The sequence below is a fragment of the Xyrauchen texanus genome, chromosome 23 (assembly GCF_025860055.1).
Source record: "Xyrauchen texanus isolate HMW12.3.18 chromosome 23, RBS_HiC_50CHRs, whole genome shotgun sequence".
NCBI lineage: Eukaryota > Metazoa > Chordata > Actinopteri > Cypriniformes > Catostomidae > Xyrauchen > Xyrauchen texanus.
The window spans coordinates 10,861,923-10,876,896 of record NC_068298.1 but is presented as its reverse complement, the minus strand read 5'-3'; the positions used below and the strand labels follow the sequence as shown (position 1 = coordinate 10,876,896).

At 41.8% G+C, this 14,974-nt stretch overlaps 1 protein-coding gene across 4 annotated transcripts in view; it reads right to left on the bottom strand.

Annotated features, from left to right (window-relative positions):
* The window catches only part of LOC127663308 (ecto-NOX disulfide-thiol exchanger 2-like), a 239,206-nt gene that overhangs the window by 61,424 nt on the left and 162,808 nt on the right, over positions 1-14,974 (bottom strand). For all 4 annotated transcript variants that reach the window (XM_052154829.1, XM_052154831.1, XM_052154830.1 and 1 more), the window contains one exon: positions 10,984-11,115. In XM_052154829.1, the coding sequence (XP_052010789.1) occupies positions 10,984-11,115 (132 nt within the window). The remainder of the gene's footprint in view (positions 1-10,983; positions 11,116-14,974) is intronic.

The window sequence follows — 14,974 nt, the reverse complement described above, 5'->3', positions numbered from 1 at the left end:
GCATTTGTGGCATAATATTGATTACCACAAAAGTTAATGTTGACTCGTCCCACCTCTTCTTTAGTCAAGTCATGTGGTGGGGTACAGTTAGTACAGTACACAGCGAAACGAGACAACGTTCCTCCAGGACCATGGTGCTACATAAAAACAACATAGGACAAACACAGAACCACATGAGACTACACAACTAAATAAAATACCTATATAAAATACCTATATATACCTACTGTCACGAAATGCAGACAATGAAGGCAGACGAAGGTTGAGGATCCAAATGCAGCTTTCTTTATTATTAACAAAACACAAAGGAAAACCCTCAGTGGGGAAATAAACATGAATAGAGAACTCGGGCAGGGAACACAGACCAGGCTAACTACACTCACAAACATTCAATGATAGACAAGGACTGAACCAAAAACCGGGGTATAAATACATGAACAAGGGACAAAGGGGCAAATGAACAAACAGAACTCAAAACAAGATAACGAGATGACAAACAGAAGCAAATGGCAAACTAATGAGGACAGGTGAAAACAATGACAGAAAACACGAACGCTAACAAGAAGACTGTGGAGCTACAAAAGGGACAAAAGTGAAAACTATGGAATAACAAAAGGGACAAAAATGGAAAACAAAGGGGCAACGGTAAAACAAGACAAGGTCATACATAACATAGCCCCCCCTCAAAGGATCGGATCCCAGACGATCCTAAAAGAAAAAACACCAAAAGACAAAAAGGAACCCACAGAAAACAAAATGATGGCACCGGGGGCACAGAGGGCAGGCAGGAAGTCCAATGGAGCACAGAGGGCAGGCAGGAAGTCCAATGGGGCACAGAGGGCAGGCAGGAAGTCCTAGGGGGCACAGAGGACAGGCAGGAAGTCCAAGGGGCACAGAGGGCAAGCAGGAAGTCCTGGGGGGCACAAAGGGGCAGACAGGCAGTCCAGGGGGCAACGAGGGGCAGACAGGCAGTCCAAGGGGGCACAGAGGGCAGGCAGGAAGTCCAATGGGGCACAGAGGGCAGGCAGGAAGTCCAAGGGGCACAGAGGGTAAGCAGGAAGTCCTGGGGGGCACAAAGGGTAAGGACAGGTTCAGGTGGTCTGGGAGCTGGCCACCGGGCAAGGATAGGTTCAGGAGGCCTGGGAGCTGGCCACAGGGCAAGGATAGGTTCAGGAGGCCTGGGAGCTGGCCACAGGACAAGGACAGGTTCAGGTGGTCTGGGGGCTGGCCACAGGGCAAGGATAGGTCTGGGGGACCGGGGAGAAGGCCACTGGACAGGGGCAGGTTCAGGAGGCCTGGGAGGAGGCCACAGGACTGGGACTGGGTCAGGGGGCCCGGGAGGAGGCCACAGGACAGGGGCCGGGTCAGGAGGCCTGGGAGGAGGCCACAGGACGGGAACTGGGTCAGGGGGCCTGGGAGGAGGCCACAGGATAGGGGCCGGGTCAGGAGGCCTGGGAGGAGGCCACAGATCAGGAACAGGGTCAGGGGCCCTGGGAGGAGGCCACAGGACAGGGGCCGGGTCAGGAGGCCTGGGAGGAGGCCACAGGACAGGGGCCGGGTCAGGAGGCCTGGAAGGCTCTGAGGACGGAGCCGAGGAAGGCTCAGGAGACGGAACCGAGGAAGGCTCAGGAGGCAGAGCCGAGGAAGGCTCAGGAGGCGGAGCCGAGGAAGGCTCAGGAGGCTTTGGGGGCGGAGCCGTAGGAGGCTCAGGAGGCGGAGCCGTGGGAGGCTCAGGAGGCCTTGGGGCGGAGCCGTAGGAGGCTCTGGAGGCGGAGCTCTGGAAAGCTCTGGAGGCGGAGCTCTGGAAAGCTCGGGAGGCGTTGGCGCTTGGACGGTCATGGCTACAGACGCTGGCTCAGGGACGGTCGAGGCTACAGGCGCTGGCTCAGGGACGGTCGAGGCTACAGGCGCTGGCTCAGGGACGGTCGAGGCTACTGGCGCTGGCACACGGATATCTGAGGCTACAGGCACTGGCTCATTGACGTTTGAGGCTATCGGCACTGGCTCATTGACATTTGAGGCTACAGGTGCTGGCTCGGGGACGGTCGAGGGCTCAGGCTCGCTCACCGTGGCTGACGAGGACTCAGGCTCGCTCACAGAGACATGCGTAGGCGCTGGCTCGCTCACCGTGACAGGCGTGGGCGCTGGCTCGCTCACCATGGAAGGCTTGGGCACAGGCTCGAAGACCGGGGCAGGCGTGGGCACAGGCTCGAAGACCGGGGCAGGCGTGGGCCGGAAGGCGGAAGCCCGTCTTCTCTCCCTCCTCCGGGCAGATGAAGAGGGCCGCGCTGGCTCGCTGACCAAGGCAGGCGTGAAGGGACGAACCACGGGCGAATGGAGGGTTACCACTGTGGGAGGAGTGGCAGGGTTCTCCTCGATGACGCCCACAGTGAACGGTGAAGCGCAGACCAGCAGTGTCTCTTCAATGAACTCGAGGAGCGTCCAGCCACGCGTCGACGGTGGTAACCACTCCTGGAGCGCACAATCCAGGTTGGCCTGAAAAAACACCACCAGGTCGGAGTCAGGGAATTCGGTGGCACTCGCAATCGCGAGGAAATCGCGGATGTGGTCCTCCACCAGACGTCAGCTGCCAATTGCAGGGTTGGTGGTTTGATTCCCGGCCCACTCAACTCCACATGCCGAAGTGTCCTTGGGCAAGACACTGAACCCCAAGTTGCTCCCAATGGCAGGCTAGCGCCTTGCATGGCAGCTCTGCCACCATTGGTCTATGAGTGTGTGTGTGAATGGGTGATTGGGAAACAGTGTAAAGCGCTTTGGTAACCTCTAAGGTTAAAAAAGCGCTATATAAGTGCAGACATTTGAAATAACCACTCTTTACAACCGAGGTATGCAGCAAAGCATTTGTGAAGCCACAACATGCACAACCTTGAGGCGGATGGGCTACAACAGCAGAAGACCCCACCGGGTACCACTCATCTCCACTACAAATAGGAAAAAGAGGCTACAATTTGCAAGAGCTCACCAAAATTGGACAGTTGAAGACTGGAAAAATGTTGCCTGGTCTGATGAGTCTCGATTTCTGTTGAGACATTCAGATGGTACAGTCAGAATTTGGCGTAAACAGAATGAGAACATGGATCCATCATGCCTTGTTACCACTGTGCAGGCTGGTGGTGGTGGTGTAATGGTGTGGGGATGTTTTCTTGGCACACTTTAGGCCCCTTTGTGCCAATTGGGCATCGTTTAAATGCCACGGCCTACCTGAGCATTGTTTCTGACCATGTCCATCCCTTTATGGTCACCATGTACCCATCCTCTGATGGCTACTTCCAGCAGGATAATGCACCATGTCACAAAGCTCGAATCATTTCAAATTGGTTTCTTGAACATGACAATGAGTTCACTGTACTAAAATGGCCCCCACAGTCACCAAATCTCAACCCAATAGAGCATCTTTGGGATGTGGTGGAATGGGAGCTTCGTGCCCTGGATGTGCATCCCACAAATCTCCATCAACTGCAAGATGCTATCCTAACAATATGGGCCAACATTTCTAAAGAATGCTTTCAGCACCTTGTTGAATCAATGCCACGTAGAATTAAGGCAGTTCTGAAGGCGAAAGGGGGTCAAACACAGTATTAGTATGGTGTTCCTAATAATCCTTTAGGTGAGTGTATATAAAGTGCACGTGCAAACATGTGCAAAAAAACCAGAAGTGGTGTCCAGTTGTTGGAGAACAACCATGAGCACATTAACATACAGCTGCACATGTTGACATGGTAATGCATATTCTGAACACAGTAACTAAGCAGGGAGCATTGTTGCATAATTTCACATGCGAAGCTGTGAGCCAATCACAACAGAGGTGATTGACATATAATCTTAGACCAGAAACACACTCTACAGAAGTCTGAAAAAGTAGACAATGTCTCGTTTTGTTATGAATTGCGAATTGACAAATTAAATCCTGCTTGCATAGCAAGAGGTGTTGGTGTACAATAGCATAGAACACAATTGGACCACAGGTTTGTAAAATTTTACTGAATATCCGAAGGGGAACAATCTTCTTAAATTATAGCCTATACTAGAAACACAAAAAACAAACAAACAGCATTTATGGCAAAAGGTAAGAACAGCTTTTCAACTGCTTAACTGCTAATTACTTTGCACACTTTAATTGTTTAACTATAGGTATGCATTTGTTGGATATTTCACTAATATGCAATACTTCTAAACCATAGCTTTGCTTTGGGCAGCTGCATTAAAAGGCAACCATCAATCAAAAGAGCAAGGGACTCAGAAAAATCAGCCTGGCATTTAACAGCGGAGAGCTCCTGGCAACTGCTGGCTGGTGGAGGGGAGGGTCTGCTGCACTCTCTCCCTTCCTCCGCAAACATCCCCCTCAGCAGCAAATGCTGAAGAATGACACAGTTAGACCCCATGAGGCATGTTGGGTGTTTTCAAATGAGGCATGCAAGCCACCCCCCTGCGGAATAAGTCAAAACACCTTTGTGGGAAATCTGCAACTGAACATTTGCCTTTTCAATGACTCTTTCCGGCATTCTGGGGGCAGGAAATAACTTCACCCTGCTAAACCTTTAGTGAAAAGACCTGCATTAACAGAAGGGATTTTAGCCTTACAGCTATCATTTCCCTAATTTCTCTGACATTGGGAAGGGGCTCTAAAAGCCACACAGCTGTCTGAAAACAACCCGAGATGGGAAAATTGCAGTTCCATACGTCCATAATGGATGCATTCATTATTGTGTGTTTGGACCACAATTTCCCTAGTATAATGGTGAGACTTTGTATATAAACCCAAACAAGGCTCAGTTTCAAAGATTGTATAAAGCTGAAGGCCTATAAATATGCTACATTTCAATTCTAAAGAGATCAGTACGAAAAGGCCTTGATAGCAGATATGTGCATGAGACACAAGCTAAATATCGATAAAGATAAAGCATTATTGACTGTGAAGAGTACCTTTATCATTTCCGTAGAGACTACCTAAAAGTTATCTGCTAAAGTTCAACACTGAACAGAATACATCTGGAATGATCTAGTATCAGCCATATGACTTCAGCAGGATGTTGGTTATTGGCTGATAACACTGCAGCAGGAGCTGTAGCTTGCATATCAAATAGATTGATAGGTCAATTGAAATGAATATACATTAGGTCACTTCCCTTAACATTGAATAAAAAAGAGGAATACGCTGTAAAAGACCATTTCATTGTGACCAAATAAATGTTCTGTTATCTGGATGGATGGATGGATGGGTAGACTGTGCCGTTAATTTTATTAATGAGATCCTGCATTCATTGAGTTTTTTTTTAAATAAATGTGCCAGCTATGTGGAGAAAAATGTAAATTTGGTTTTAAATCATGGCTATAAAAGAGTTACTTCTCAGCTGGAGACTTCCAATTAGTTGTTTTTATGATGATATTGATCATAATACGAGCCTCCATGAATCCTGTGGAGTACCACAAGTATAATCTATCAAAGTGTAGACCCGCATATTCTGCCAAAGAAGAGAGGATATATAGAAAGGCATAAAATGTGCTGCGGTCAAGTTTGGTCTAAGGACTCGTCCTAAGAGCAATAAAATACTTCTTTGAAGAAGTCCTTATTTATTCAGTTGAAAGATGAGTTAAGATCTGATCCACTTGACTCAGGCCAGAAGGCCCCAAGGGGCAAGATAATCTCAACAGCTAACTTGGAGAAACTTCTGAGCTTTGAGGGCAGAGAGAGGAAAAATCCCTGAAACAATAATATACTCTTAGGATACCAGTAGACATGGAGGAAACAAAGGCAGAAAACACTCGTGAATGCTAACAGATCCAAATAGAGAGTGGTAAGAACTAGGAAAGGGAGCTAAAGCCTATGGAGCGCACAGTGGGTTGTGTGAAGTTATGTGTGAGAGCATGCATACTATATGTATGTGGTTTGGCAAGTAGACAGAAGTGGGGGAGGTTTCATCTAGTTTTCTGTAAAGCAATCCATCAGCATTGCAAGGATTTACAAAACATCTTCTTACAACACATCTTAAATGCTCGGCCATCTTGAAATACCAGCATGCATCTCCTGTGCACAATCCTAAACTGTGTATCTTAAAATGGTGCTGTGTGTTGACATGGTCCGCTGTATGAGAGGAATGAAGAAGCTATTCCTCCACCCGAGAACAGCAGGTCAGAGATTCTAAATAATTAATCACAGTGAAGTGCAAGCCAGAGTAGTACAGTGTTCTTTTACAGCATACACTGTAGTTACTAGGGCTGGGCATTACTAGTTGAATATTCATGATCTATTCACAGTTATTTTGCTGGCAACATATACTTTAGCAACATCATCGATGTCACAATGATATTGGTGGGCTTTTTATTTGGCCATTAAGCTATCTAAAGGGTGTGTAATTAGTGTGTCATTTTTTGCATTCTTTTCTTGTCTCGCGAGTTGCAAGTATGAAAGATGTAAAATGTTTTAATGGCCCCTCTGATTTATCTTCAGTAGCAAAAATGCCTCTGATTGAGTATTTCATGTAGAATATTCACAGAACATCACAGTCTACTGGTGCATTAAAGTGTAATTCTTAAATAAAATTCTTAAATGAGATTGTGGAGGCGAGGGCGTGGCCGAGCTGCAGAGAGTGAAGCTGGGGAAATGAGTGGAAAATGACTGACACCTGTGCTTAACACCTGTCTTGTGTTTCAGTGAGGCTTTTAAGGAGAGGAGAAAGCAGCAGTCTGAGAGAGAGCCCTGTTGAGAAGCTTAAAACTTTAAAACCCTTAAAACATTAAACCTCATTACAGAGTTAATTCAGTGAACATCAGTGAATTAAATACCGATAAATCTGGCCGATAGTTGTGTTTTTTAACTATCATTTAGTTTACGATAGTTATTTTTGGATTCATTTCTCTGTGGCTGGCGCTGGAGGGTTGTACAGTCTGAACTCAATGGTTTAACAATATAATGGCACCCTCTAGAGCTTAAATAAAAAATAATCACTTTGCATGGAGTTTGTTGTGCAGTGTGGCTAGGCTATTTATAGAGACGAGCGCTTCAAATGTAGGGAAAAGCCTAGGTATGTATACGATACAAGTTATTATTATTTTCATGGTATAATAAATCAGTCATTTAAGGCAACCAAAGGTCAACCTGGCTGGTAAGAACAATGTTAAGTCAAGGATGGACACTGCTTACCTTTCCTCTTAAAACACTGTTTTAAATAAAGTCACTTGTGAATTTGTGCAGATCCGTTGTTTTTTTATTTTTTTTTATTTCTGGGGTTGAGAAAGATGTTATGTGTCCAAATTGTTCCAGTCAGATTATAAACATGAGCGCTTCAAAGAGGTTTTTATCCATTAATTATCAGTAATAAATAAATGATTAATGCCAACCTTATATGAATTTGCTGCCTGAGTTTTTGTTTTTGCTCGGCCGTCCATTTGCTTCTGAAGACTAAGCACGGTACATTGTGTGAATGCACGTGCACGTGCACAGGAACAGTTTTATAGTTTTCCATTTTATAGGTTTTATTTTAAAGTTTCCCAAACTTTTCTCTGTTCTGACAAAATGAACTTCTGTCCAAACTTCCTAATTTTATGACGTAGTTTTGTACAAAAAACTACGAGCATGATGAAATCTGTCTGAAATAAATTGTTATGAGAGGGCACATTACTATTAAATACGATGTGTTTATGTGAGGGCACATATGCTATAGACCAGGGTTCCTCAATATGCGGCCTATGTTTAGGTGGGACAAATGTTTAGCCCACACTAAAGGCCTGTTCACACAAAATCCTTGAAAACTTCCGATGAAAGGTCTAAAGTGAGTCTACACTGAGTACGTAAAAAATGAAAAGGAAAAACGATATCACCCCTGTACATTAGGCAGCACTATTGCTGTTCTACAAACATTTATACCAACTAGTCTCCTGCCCAGCTGTCAGTTCTAGAAATCTATATATTGAATGCTGATAAAGCATTTATTTACCTAAAATGGTTTCATTATGTTCTTTCTGAGGTATAATCTGTGTTTTTATGTGAGTGAGATGAGTAAAGAGCGCTGTTGCATAAATATACGTATTATTTATATTTGCACTCTTATTTTGCAACATGTATATTACAAACGGACTCCCGAAGCCAAATACAATTTTTTTTTTTATAATGCCTGGATTAATGCGTGGATCATATAACACAAGGTACTGTGATACAAATACATGTGGAATACTGCACAATAAGAATAACACTGTACAAATATAAATAAATAAATACAATTATGAATAGCCTAATATTCTAAATAATTTATAACAAAATACTAGCTCAAAGCTTTTTCTTTATTGAAATTATTACAATACTTTGTTAAGAACAATACAAATATTAAAAGCAAAAGCTTTGAAGAAGGTACCAGTGTGGGAGAAACGTATTAAAGTATCGCCATGGAAAGTAATACTTACTAAAGTTCAGCACTATTTTACATTGAGTGGAACATTTTCATTCATATTATACATTTTAAAGACTACTGTATCGGCCAACGGTCTGTTTTCCCACCTTAATTATCACCATTGGAAAAACCCACTACTGGTTGACCTCTACTGTAGGTATTCAAAAGCTTTCTATCAGGATTTTAAGAGAGACACACTTTATATCTGTGTGGATCTTGGTTTAAGCTGTATGTAATGGAGGCGGGATAGATTAGATGGTTGGTTTAACGGATTGCTCAGAGTCATATTATAAAATGTACGACTTTACATAACTTGCTGATGCAGCAAAGTCCAGGAGAGGAGTTTGTGGAGAGTTTTGGAGAGGTTGTTATTATGTTGGAGGCAACAGCTGCTCCCTCTGTGTGATTGATGGGATAGTACTCGAGGTGGACAGTTTTGCCTCTTCCCTCTACCTCCAATCAAAATACAGCCTGAGCCAATGCCTAGAGAAAACAGCAGGCCATGCCAGTATTATGCAGACTCAACTACATGTTGAAAAAAAAACATGTATCTTCAAAGTCCTAGTGAGGGACATTCACCAAGGCAGAGTGGACAGTGTGGGCCAAGCAAAGAGCTGCAGCTCAGGCTACATACTGCATATTGTTTCCCCTAAATAGCCTAAAGAATTGATGACATTCAAGAGGAGAAATCAGTATGTGAGATGTCAAGAAATATCGATACATATTCTCATGACTAAAGTGACCCGGTAACCACACTCTGACTCTCGCCTTTCATCTGTATTCTCCGAGCCTCTGTGAGACAGGAAGCAAGAGGAGGCAAAAAGGCACCCATAATTCCCTGCGGCAGGACTGATTAGAATAAAAGACCCACAATGATAGGGGGAGTGAGCTCCTGGGAGCCAGGACACATTAACGGCACTAAGAGCAGTTTCATTCCAACTCACTGCGTGGCCCACACATCAAGGGGCCATAGTCTCTCTATGACATTAAACAGCCATCAGCATTTCTCTCCTTCGAACGGCAGTCTATAAGCCGCTCTGCAAACTCCATAATTTGCTCTTGGGCAGTAATTTCGCAAATGGAAGTCTGAGACGTATGCTTGGCAGCAAAGTAAACAGTGCAAATGAAATTTGATAGGAAAATAGTGTTGGTGGCTAGAACATCCCCACGGCCCACTTTATTTTAAACATGCAACTATTGCGGCGTACAGCCGGACATATATATCTGTGACTGCACTGCTGCAAATGTGACTTTAAACAAGATGAAGGAGGTAATTTTTAAAACTCCACAGAGAATCTATTCTAAAAACAGGGAGCAAAAAGAAGACATATCTCTGAATAAACTGTGATCAGCGTGTTTATATACAAATGCAGCCCATAACTTTAATCATATTGGAGAAAACAAACAACAATGAGATGTTTGCAGCCTGTCGGATGACCCTCAAGTGTTTTCATTTCTTCTTTCCCCATCGTCTCAGCACCATAATGAAACTTAATTCGTCTTGTAGCTGCATTTCATTATAATCTTCCTGGAATTAAATCGATGGTTCAATGGTATTGTTGTACTAAACTTATGCATTCCCAATAATAAATGATGCAGTGCAAAACAGAAATGAATTCTGAAAATGAGCATTGTGGATGTGTAGGTTTAAGTGACTCTTGCACACCAGTCTGAGATGTTATGCTTTTCCCTTTATTTCATATAACACAGCCTTTGCTTTGAGCATCACTTACTTAGCCGTTCCTTCACATCGTGCCACCAACAAACCAATTAGATGAAAAATCCATGAAACTAATTGACCACTCTGACGGTACTGTGGGAATTTGTTTGAAGTTGTCACACTGACACTTTCACACCCTTGCTGACTCAGTTGAACTGGTTTGGTTCTGATCAGGGAAAAGTAGCTTGCAGGATGCATTAAGCTCAGACTCTGTTTAATATGGCAGCCGTGTGAGGTAGGCTAGCAAACATTCCACATGTTTATCCAGCAGTTCAGGTGTCAAATTACACCAAAATGTGGTTTTACAGAGTCATACTTCTGCATAGGTCTGGTTCACATTGTTCTGGAAAATATCTGCCCTCTAAGGCAGAAAGGGGCTGTGTGACTGGCATGTAAAACAACCAGCCATCATTACTTTTTTGACATGACAATTATGGATTGGGTAAATCTGCCACCAAAATAATAGGCTAGAGAGGAACAAAGTGTTAACTCGTACAAATAATGGCAAAGCAGTCTCCACAAAAGGTCGCACTTAAATCACAAAGACATTAGAAGATGACTGGTCAGAATTTCAGTCCATCTAAAAGTAATAAGTACAGATTATTTCACACAATATCTCTACAAACAAAGTGGGAGATATTTCTTTAGGTAGCTGCAAGCCAATTAGATTGGAATTGAACACTTATTCAATTGGTGCAATATGCATCAAATGGTTCTTAAATGGAGAGAAAGGCCTTTTAAGTTCCCCCTTATGAGGAATATATTTCATCACATACATCCAGACTGAAATGTCATGGTGAACTATGGTAAGGCTATTATTTATTGGCAGATATTTGTGATATTTAATTCATAGCTTACCTGAAATGATAGGCTGACCAGTCATACCCATGGGGGCCATTCCCAGGTTGTTCATGGCAGTTGCCCAAGCACTAGGGTCCGACATGGGCATCGCCAAAGAGTTGGAGTCCATGGCAATATTTCGTAGACCCTCTAACAGAAAGAAAGGGAGAAAAAAACATATAAGGGTTTATATTAAGAATTGCTTGTGCAATGCCTCTCCCAAAAGACTCAAAGAACATATATTAAAATGTTGATGCAGAACCAGTTGAAATCTTTTGTTTAGTAAGTCCCATGGAACTCAACTAGAAGTCCCATGGAACTCTAGAACCTGAAGGTAATTAACATTCCTGTCTAGTAAGACTTGATTCCAATTTTGGAACCCGAGCACTCATTGAAGAGGCTGTTACTCAATTAACCTACCAGTATCTTTGAAATATATAATATGGGTATTAAAAGGAATGGAACTTAATAAATAGATTAAGTGAGGAGCAGCACAAAATGTGAAGTTTCCTTTGGCTAAACACATATAAAGTAAATGATAAATTGGGCACAGTCTTCTGAAAACTAATTTATGCACTTTTTAGACAGCAGAGGTGGCAGCATGCTTCTAAAGGTCTATTTAATTTTCTTTTCTTTGAGACAAAAAAAAAAAAACAGAAAGTACCATTTTTATAAGACACAACTTCTAACAGAGGTCTGATAAACTTCACTAACTCCCACCAAAATGAATGAGCACTATAAACAGAAAAACAAAGTTCAGAAAGTTCCCATATCTGCGGTGCCCATAGGGCTTTATAGCATGTGTGAGAGAGAACATATGGTTCCAGCGAGGAGTGGGCGGCAGTCACGTGGAGGAGGTCATTTCCACAAACTATTGAGAAAATTTAATTGTGGTTGAGAAACATTATTATGCAGAGTTGATGAAAAACAGCAGTGATGATTAGATTTCAGATCCTCCAAAGGAATATCAAAGGGGGTGTGGGTCAGAAGATCTAAAAAAAAGAAAATTTATTCAGAGAAAAGAAACAAAATCATTTTGACCTTCCTGACATATCTGACTTCAATGTGAGAGCCCCTTGAGCTTGATGCCTCTCAGATTAATTGTATCTGCTAATATTTAAATAATGCTACATTGACGTCATGTCAGAGAAAGCGTGATTATGAGACAACAACTTGATTATTCTGCTTAGAGCCGTTTATGTCTGCAGATATTATTAGTTTCTATGGCAACACTGATAACACCAAAATAAATCCATGTGCTGCTTTGTTGTTAATACTTAAGCACTACATTAATTCACAACTTTATTCTTATGCAAAACACTGAAGAACTTAGGCTAAAATAAACTGGCATGTCAAACAGAAATATGTAGAGCTATGCAATTTTTATTTTTAAAACAGCTGCCATTGTGTGTGTGTCTGTGTGTGTGTGTGTGTGTGTGTGTGTGTGTGTGTGTGTGTGTGTGTGTGTGTGTGTGCTTTAATGTTACAATGGTGGGAGAAATAGTAGCTTTCATATATTTAATAAAATAAGAGCTTTCATAAAGAGTTTTACACTTGTAAATAAGAGTCTGTCAGTGGCATGAACAGTTTCCACTGGTCAGAAACTCATAATTACAGTAATTCTGTCGATAACTGCATTGAACCAAAAACTAAAATTAAGCGCTAATGCTCAAGGTAATTCTGTTGATGAACAACAAAAAATGAACAACACACCTTGGAGTATGTGTGTCTGTGCATAGTATATCTCTGTCCAGGGTACATATCTTAGATCTTTGCTATCAGCTTCTGCTCCATCTGCAGAACTCCAAAGTTTACAGTTAGTAAAGTAAACAGTTGTTTAATTGTCTTTATACCAAGGGCCTGTTGAATGTGTGATTCTGATTAGTTGACAGATGTTCTAAGGTGTGCAAATATTTTTTTAGTAACACGATCACATGGCTATGAAGAAGTTCCAGCTGTTAATAGCGGCCCGGGAGCATTCCCAAGATTGTGGCAGAGTGGACTGACTTGCCTTAAAAGTGCAAAAAAGTGATCTGAGCTAAAGAAGCACAATGTATGATACCACTGCTGTCAGAATCCACTGCTGATTTGAAATATGTTCTATGATTGTAATCTTGACCAACATTTTTGGAGATTTCGGTCTTTCCCCATTCAAGTAGTTGGGAGAAAATTGCTGTCCGGGAGCGCTCCAAAAATTGCCTCAAAGTGGATTGACTTGCCTTGAAAGAGACTTTGGTTGAAATCACTTGACCAGCCGAAAAATTGGTGGTGTAGTGGTCTAAGCACATAACTGGTAATCTGATAATCAGAAGGACGCTGGTTCGAGCCCCACAGCCACCACCACTGTGTCCTTGAGCAAGGCACTTAACTCCAGGTTGCTCCGGGGGGATTGTCCCTGTAAGTCGCTTTGGATAAAAGCGTCTGCCAAATGCATAAACGTAAATGTAAATGTAATCATGTTTGACTTTTGTTTGCAATAGTGTATTTCTACAATTGTATCAGAAACTGAAAACTACTGCTGCATTCACACCGCTAAAAGTCTGTAGTAGTCCAAGACGTAGTCCTTATTGTTACATTTATGTTTTCCTTGCACTGCTTGAAAGAATGTTTTGGAGGTATTTACTGAACCTTGACATTCCAAATAATCTAGAACATTTCAAAAAGAGGGTTTATTATGTTAACTCTGAATGTGTACACATTAAGATAAATCTGAATAGCTGTGAACATTATGTTCTACTACATGAATCAACATGTGAAACATACAGTATGTGGTCTCATTATATCGGACATTGTGAGATGCCATGCAGTTGCATCCAATCGCAAGACAAAAGCTGTCTAAAGACCTCTCAATTGGAGATGATTGTTGATTTATTTAATCAACAATACACTGCATAATTTAGCACAAAAGCAATGCTAAATTGCTCCACAATGTGTTTATCAAACACAATGGTATGAATATGTTTTAGAATGCTACTTCATCAAATAAGTCTATGCATCTTTCTCATTCAAAAGATTGCTGTAGATTACTTTTTAAAATTCATAAGCAAGATTCAATATTCTCTTTATCAATATTCGATTTTTCAAGTCTGAGCAGGCAAACATTAGAATAAAGTCTCTAGGAACACACCACAATTGCAAGCCTCACTATGTCAAACCTTCATAAATTCAATCAGCCATTTGGATAACCCTGAAAAGACAAGTTAAGCAAGCTAACAACAAATAATTGTTGTTGTTTTAAAAGTGTGATATGACTCAAGCGTCATGACCCAAGCAACAAAACACCTCTGTTTGATTCCACAGATTACTTGCACAGGGTTCAGACAATATAGTTTTGAGATTCAGTTCTCAAGGAGCTTTCTTCTAAACGCTGGTAGCCGTCATCTGAGTGACAACCAAAGAGATATCAGGTGTCATCGCAATGAACTTCAAACACGTTGAGAGCATTTCTTCTCCAAAGATATGATGGGCATATGAAGAAAAATAAAAAAAACACATAGTTAAGAGTGTTTTTACCTCTCAAGAGCCTTACTATTTCCATTATATGTGTATGGATTACCCATGTCTTAATAAAGACAGGAGGAGGAATTATTACCTGAGGAATTACACTTTCAACACTTTGGATTTTCATATGGACTTCGATAGAACGAAAGCTGAACATTTGAGATTTTAATTTAAAGGAAAGTTCTGAGTTCAATGCAAGTGGCTTTGTGGCATAATGTTTTTACCACAAAAATAAAATGTTACAATTTGTTTTGTTAGATAATTAATTTAGATATTAAATAAAAGCAGTTACGATAAGGCACTTTCAATGGAAGTGAATGGGGCCAGTCTATAAACACAAAAATACACATAAAACCGCAAGATGCAAACCTTGCTTTTGAAACTGTGTACATTTTTTAACTGGCCCCATTCACTTTTATTGTAATTACCTTAATATAACTGCATATTTTTTTAAACATACAGTATAAATAAATGAGGGATGTTTCTAAATTATGTTGTCATTATTAAC